The sequence below is a fragment of the Meriones unguiculatus genome, chromosome 21, assembly GCF_030254825.1.
Source record: "Meriones unguiculatus strain TT.TT164.6M chromosome 21, Bangor_MerUng_6.1, whole genome shotgun sequence".
Taxonomy (NCBI): domain Eukaryota; kingdom Metazoa; phylum Chordata; class Mammalia; order Rodentia; family Muridae; genus Meriones; species Meriones unguiculatus.
In genome coordinates, this window is record NC_083368.1 from 19269329 (window position 1) to 19276981 (window position 7653).

The following is a 7653-nucleotide window of genomic DNA, read 5'->3' on the forward strand; positions in this document are numbered from 1 at the left end:
CAAGGAGGAAGGTATTCTCCTAGAGGAGGAAAGGACAGAGCATAAGGGGTCACCAAACACTGGGGACGGAGGAGTTAGTGCTTCTGGAGAGGGTTGTGTGGAGGGCAGTGGGAGAAGGGAGCATGTGGAGCTTTCTAGAAACAGCCTAGCCGTTCAGTGAACTGATTCAGTGCTTGCTGTCTGTCAGACACTGGGATAAGTGTGGTTTATTCTAGACCACAATCAGAAGAGCTGATTGTTCCCTTAGGGAATTGACCCCCAGAGCCCTGCTGCTGGCCTGGGTTCTCAGACCAGCAAAGTCTAACGACACTGTCTCTTCATTCCTGGATCCGAGACCTGGCAAAGTTTAGAAAGGGTTAGAGGCAACTTTCACTTGGCTCCCGCCCCGCCCACTCGCTATCCCTCATCTCCCAGGACCTCTTTGCAGAGACCCAGTGTTTTCTTACTGTTTTTAGCCCTCTCGCTCTGCTTTGTTTCTGCCCTGGTCTCTTCCTAATCAGCTTGTTCCAGAATCACCTAATATATCCCCTGCTCATTCCCCTATTCCCCAGTTAAAGTGTCTGTTTTATGGTGACATAACCCCGCGTACTCCAGCAGCTCTCTAGCCATGCTGCTGGAGGTGGAACCGAGCAATAAATGAAAACATACCGGGCCAGGAGGAAGGCATGCCCATCTGAAGCACAGGTGTGCGTTTGGGAAGAGGCTGTCGTGTGTGCTCGCTGCTGTCTGATGGCAGTTTCTTAGACCATCTGTGTGTGTGTGCTCCGTGTGTGTCTTCTGGCAATGACCTAGATAGGACAGTAGTATTTATGAGCCTCTGGAAAGAAATGACGACTCAGCTCAAGGGACTGGGCGGTCACTCATGCTCTTTGCTGAGATGGGGCAATCAGGAGAGGCTGCAAACCTCAGACGACAAGAATCATTTCACTATCTAGCCTTCAAGAATCGAAGCCTGCAAGCGCTCCATATAACAAGCTGCAGGCCATCCTGGGCTATTTGAATATGGTAGCTACATCAGCACCAAAAATCTCAACCAAAGAAAAGAAAAAGGCCAGCAGATTTGTTCATGCTGCGCCCCCATCTTTAGTTCCCTCTGAGACTCTTAATGAAGACTCATCTCCCCTCCCCTTTAACCTTTTTCAATTATCAGTTTGCTCAACCAGCACAAAGGTGTGAATGATAAGCTAAACAGAGTCGATGGGATTTCCCGGATGTGTTTAGCCTATACTTTCTAAATACTTTTAAATGCTGTGTTTTGTATACACACTTGAAATAGCTGCTCATTGTACTACAAGTGGGACACAAATGTCCATCGGCAGCACTCTAAAGCTGTATGTGTGTGGTACATGTGGACTAATAGATAAGCCACTCATTTTGCTGGCAACTGTTCTTAAGCATTATGTAATTACATAAACTAGTGTGTTGGCTGACCTGGGTTGTACCTTTACTAGATTCTGTTGGAAGCAGATTGTTTTTTGTTTGTTTGTTTGTTTTTAATTTTTTTAATGTGCATTGGTGTTTTGTCTGCATGTGTATGTGTGTGAGGGTGTCAGATGCCCCGGAACTGGAGTTATAGACAGGTATGAGCTGCCATGTGGGTGCTGGGAATTGAACCTAGGTCCTCCGGAGGAGCCGCCAGTGCTCTTAACTACTGAGCCATCTCTCCAGCCCCTGGAAGCAGATTATTGAGCAGTTACCCTTTAGGAATGTGGTTGTCTAGGAATGGCTGCCTGGCATGTGGTGGCTCCAGAATTCGGGGAGCTCTTCTCCTTCCTCCTCCTTTATTCTCGGATGTCCCGACTTGCTTTTCCACAGGTGCTTGCTTCCATGACTGTGGGGCTCTCTTTTCTCCTTTGTGGATTAAGTTGCTTAGAATCTGAGATATCCTATCTACGTCACCCGGAAGCGTTTCTTACCTAATTCTAAGGCTAGTCTCTAAATGGCTAGACTAGCCAAGAGCTAACCTATGGAAAAACCCAGATGTTGCAAAATGTAGGTAGATTAAAGACAGAGGGTCTCCTATGAGCTACAGCATTATAAAAACTGTACTAAGGCCTTGCACATCATGCCCGTCACTACCACGTTAGAGCTAGCAAAAAAGTCAGCAGTGTCGGATGGCTGTGCATCTATTACCGCCGACCAGACTTATAAAACATGGATGACCAGAACTTAACAAAAGGAACTGTTTTCAGTGGGGAAGACTTTTATTATTCTGAAATATTAAAAAAAATGAATTACAATTATTTTGTGCATAGGTGTGTTATACAGTATATAGTAGCGTATATGTGTATAACATATATTAGATAAACAGTAGATTCCTGCTGTCCGCCTTCCATTACTAAGTAGTTATCTCTAAGGATACAGTATTAATGAGGCTTAGTTAAATCTAAGTTATTTAGCAGTCAGGTGAATGCTGTCAGCAATCCTTTAAACATAGCCTCAAATGGGAAATAAGCAAGGAGGGAAATACCCACCATGTGCATTTAAGCCCCAAGAAATGTTTCCTGGCTTTCGTGTTTCGTTGGTTGTCCTTCTCCCTATTGCTAGCTCTCCGTCTCCCTCCTGTGGCACTGCGTGCTGTGGGCAGCAGCCCCGCCCCAGTCCTCCTCCAGTCGGGAGGTGCAGTATAGCACTCGTGGCTGGGCAATCCAAGGAGCTGCTCCTAAAACTCCACTCATCCCTAAGTGGGATCTCAAGCCACAGGGAAGAATGGCGGGAAGAATGGCGGAATTTCCGGGCGACTCAGTATTAAAAAGCAAGCAATAAACGCCAAGGGCAGATCTCCAGTGCAGGCGTGAAGAAAGAGCTGTGCCTGGGGCCGAGCAGGTGGCTCAGCACATAAAGTATTAAAGGCTGTAAAGCTGTAAAGCATACTTTTGGCTTTGACCTTGGTTCGTTAGCTGTTTTATTCCTGTCTGGGAAGTTGCTCGGGAAAGGGTGTAATTGCTATGCAGGTAGTCTATACCGTGGATTTATTAGCCATGACCAAAGTCTTGACTCAGCCAGTGGGGAACGGAAACTGGGTATGGGTGAAAGAACCCTTTCCCTTTTTCATGTCTCCTCAATTTTCCCACTTCCTGTCTTGCTTCATTGACGTTTCTAGCTCAGATCCTCCCCCATCACATTTACATGTAAGCCATCCTCTGTCAAGCCAGACTGCCTCCCTCTGAACACACACCACACACAGCTCAGCCTTCACCGGTACACATTGCTCCTTACACTCTGCTCAGCACTGGAAGCCAGTGACCTTTGCGCAGAGTGACTTGGGAGTGGCGAGTTTGGGGTGAAAACCCCAGCTTGATGGTAACCTACAGTGCCCTGAGGAGCCCAGACCCCTGGGTGTGTGTTCATAGGGTGCTTTTGGAAGGCTCTCCAAGATGCTTTTATTTAACATGAACCTCATTTCCAGCCCTCTCCTCCCCAGAGTGCATTAACCCCTTAGCTACCATGTGTATTTCCTTGTGTCTCTGCGGTGGAAAGGGAAAGGCCTGTCTAGTTCAGTAATGTGGAAGACAATCCTCACAGAAGGGGAGACGGACTTCCGCTGCAGTATGCTTCAGAAGCTTTGACTCTTTTTTTAACTTCCAAATGTTAAAGCCTTTCTAATTAGGTAGGAAAAAAAAAAACTTTTGAAAGCTGGGTACAGTGGCACACACCTAGAATCCCAGCACTCTGGGAGGCAGAGGCAGGTGGATCATTCAAGACCAGCTTGCCCTACCAAGTGAGTGAAGGACAGCCAAGGCTACAGAGAAACCCTGTCTCTAAAAACCAAAACCAAACCAAACAAACAAATGAAAAGCTTTGAATGAATTAAATACCCTAGAGATTTAGGTCAAAGGGAAATAAGTTAAAAAATGATGATGGTGAACTCATGGGCTGGCTCTTTGATTACCTCCCCCTGAGGGGGGAGTAGCCTTGACCAGTCCACAGAAAAGACAAAGAAGCCAGTCCTGATGAGATCTGATAGACTAGGATCAGATGGAAGGGGAGGAGGACCTATCTTATCAGTGGACTAGGGGAGGGGCATAGGAGAAGAAGAAGAAGAGGGAGGGAGGGAGGGATTAGAAGGGGATAGAGAGGGGGCTACAGCTGGAATATAAAGTGAATAAACTGTACTTAATAAAAATAAAAATTGAAAAAACAACAAAAATGATGTTGGAATGAGGCCTAGGGAGGGGTTGGGTATGGGAGAAATTGAGGGAGGGAGTAGGGAATGAACATGAGTAAAATAAATTGTATATATGTACGAAATTCTCCAAGAATTAATACAAATATCATTTATTTAACTATTAGTATATTTGTGCCTCTGGCACCATACTTACACATTTGTCTTTTTTTAAATTTACTTATTTATTATTTATACAGTCTTCTGCTTGGCATGTGAGCAGCCCCAAATCTTGTATTTTTAAAACTAATGAAATCACTTACCTTCATGCTTTAAATTTCTTTATAATAACAATTTTATCCTACATTCAAGTGATCTGCACTTTTAAAACGATTTACATTGTGTGTGTGTGTGTGTGTGTGTGTGTGTGTGTGTGTAGCATGTGTACCACAGCATGCATGTAAAGGTCAGAGAGGGTCAGCTTTATCCTTATACCCTGTGGGTCTGGGATCTGATGTAGGGCTCCAGGTTTGGCATGAAGTACCTTTGCCTCCTAAGGCATTTTGCCAAGCCACTTTGAACTTAAGAAAATATTCAAATGTGCAGAAACATTGTGGAGCCTGCTCTGTTCCTGCAGTGTCTGTCCACCTCTGACCTGCTTTGCTCACGGGAGGCTTGTGGATAACAGCCTTCTTCAGCCAGAAATGCTTGCTTGCCCACACAAACACAGATGAACGGAGTCCCACGTGCTCAGGAGTCTTAGCATCCAGTCCTCCATCATTTCTTGGTATTGACTCCAGTTACACTGAACTCGTGTCATGTGAGGTCAGGACATGTGTGATCTGGTGACACTGACATAAGGTGGCACAGTGCACATGCAGGCATTTGGATGGACTCTCTTCTGTCCAGTAGTAGACAGTTTTACTGACTCTGTAGTTAATGACTGAAGTTGAATAGGAAGACATGTTTGTCTGATTGGCTAACGGTTCATGTAAAAGAAAAGGAACTGTTTTATGTGGGCAACTTTTGGTGACCTAAACTGATCTTTAGTTTGAATGCTTATCCGAATAGCCCTCAAGTATTAGAGTTGTAAGTTTTTGTGTTTCTTCCTGCCACTCGCCAGCATTACTTAGAGCCCCCGGTGAAACTGCATGAAGCTCTAGAGCGGTACGGACTTAAAAGTGAAGATTTCTTTGTCCTGAAGCACGGAGAATCAAGATACTTGAATACTGATGAGAAAGCTTCTGAAGAAAAATGAAAATAGGAATTTTCACTGAAAAGACTTAAGAAATTCGTCATGACATTTTTCACATGGACACAACTGCAGCAAGTGTGTGTTTTGCTTAATATTATAACTTGCCAACTGATAAGACTCACTTATATAAACTGGGGGTATAGGGGTGGGTTATTTAAGGAACTGTCCAATATAGACTTACAAAACATACCAATGATCTAAACATTGCAAAATATTATTTTTTATCAAAGCAATACATTGTGGTGGTAGTACAATGTTATGAAAAAATGACATTAAAGTTCCATTTCTTTTTTTTTGATACTCAAAGCTTTTGACAAAGAAGAGACAAGCTTACCCCACCTAGATTTTACACACACACACACCTTTCTTACATTCATATAATGATAAACTTGACTTCCACATGCTAATTAAATGTATCAGTTCTTTGTCAAGATTAGCTGCTGGTCATGGTGATGCATGACTACAGTTCAACACTCCAAAGGATAAGTCAGACAGTCCACAAGTTCAAGGCCAACCAGAGCTACAAGTGAGAGCCTGGTTCAAGAGAAAACACGAGCTTACGTGCCAAATGTTAAGTGATCTGTCTTGTGAGGCTTAAGAATGTAGGAGTTTGGGCTACACTATCATTTTTAAAATAACTTTTGTCATATATACACTGCATAATTACATCTCCACAGCGCATTCTCCAAGTTAAAAGCTGATGCGCAGAGAAGGGTAGAGTGTGGCTGTGAGACTTAGGAGAGGTTCTTCGTTTCAAGGGCCGACATCCTGCCAAGCAAGCACAACTTCAACTACAGTGAGGCCTGTCACAAAGGAGAGAATGTAGATCCTTAATGTGAAGACATAGTACACTTGCAGCTTTTATTCTCTTTACTTTCCACTTTCTATACACTTTCTTCCCGTTCTCTCAGCTCTAACCTGAACTGTATCACTAAGATTTATAAGAATGTTTTACATGACTCGGATGTGGCATATATTTTTATATTAAATGACCTATAAGCACAACTGTTCCCCTTAGTAAGCCACTGTGAAATCCCAGTGGTTTTTTTTTAAGGTTGTGTGTGTCTGCTGACTAGAGTCTTTGTCCCAGTATGCCTCTGCATTCACGGGTTTGTCGTGAGCCTTCAGGAAGCGGGCTGCCTGGGCGGTAGTGACGCCATCATAGACCAACGGCACAAAACACAGTAGGTTTCCCATATACATACATATTAAGGTATACAGCTCTTGAGTATTAGATAGGAATACTCAATAATTTTATGCATTTGCATGCGTACATGCATGTCACCTCGGCCTCTCCTCGGACCTGCATTCATCCCGTCATGATCACCCCAAAACAAGTGACTCGTGTTTGGACCCACTATCATCATGTCCAAGAGGACAACGTCAACCTACCTCCAAAGGCCAAGAATAACAGATTTTTTAAAAAAGCACTTTAGGAACCTAAGGGAGAAAACCCCAAGATGTCACTGTCTGACGCAGACAGGCACAGCAGACACTGAACATCCATGTTCCTGTTGCAGATACTGGTGTAACCCCCTCACCCCACTTAATGTGGCTTTAGAGGCAAAGAGCCAATGTAAGCGATTGTCAGAACTTAGTATTTTTATATAAAATGGTCTTGTCAGTCTAGGGGAACTGTGTGTTGTCCTACTGTGTACACAGTGAACGGGACTCGAGGCACTGATGTAAAACCAGCTTCCCCCTGCATGCGGATGTGACTGCCCACAGGGGGGCACGGTTCCAGCCTTGGGGCACACTGCTCCACCCGGCACCCTGGCAGTCACCTTGTTACTGCACGTCACGCTGAGAATTCCCTACTGAAGAAGCAAGCGCTGTGCCTTGCTTAAGGATTTCTCCGTGAATGGCCTTGACGTTGCTTTTGTACCCCCCGCCCCCCCACTGAGGCTCTCTGGGTGCTCTGTGTTCACGTCCGTTGATTGAACTGGGCCTGCCTCGTTTTCTAGGTTTCCTCATGAATTCTGTTTGTTTCGGTTTACACAGAAGCTCTGTTCGTTATGACGTACATCAGATATCTCCTGAACACAACCACCCTATTGGATGGTCTTCACTTTATTTTTCTAATCCACATTTCAAAGGATGTATGCGTAAAGTGAGATTAAATTTTGAAAAATCTATTTTCCTTCGTTAGCCTGATATACATTGTAAATACTGTCTAATGGATCTTCTAAATAAAATATTATGAAAGTACTTGAGAGGGCAGCTGAACGTGTTTATAGGGGCTCAGAGAACTGGCTCAGTGGCGAAAAGCACTGGCTGCTCTTGCAGAGGACTC

General features: G+C 44.3%; 1 protein-coding gene across 4 annotated transcripts in view; it reads left to right on the top strand.

The window, feature by feature from the left end:
* The window catches only part of Napepld (N-acyl phosphatidylethanolamine phospholipase D), a 34090-nt gene extending 26522 nt beyond the window's left edge, over positions 1-7568 (top strand). For all 4 annotated transcript variants that reach the window (XM_021629048.2, XM_021629049.2, XM_060373951.1 and 1 more), the window contains exon 5: positions 5229-7568. In XM_021629048.2, coding sequence (XP_021484723.1) covers positions 5229-5363 — 135 coding nt within the window. In that variant the 3' untranslated portion in view covers positions 5364-7568. The remainder of the gene's footprint in view (positions 1-5228) is intronic.
* Positions 7569-7653: the final 85 nt, after the last annotated feature.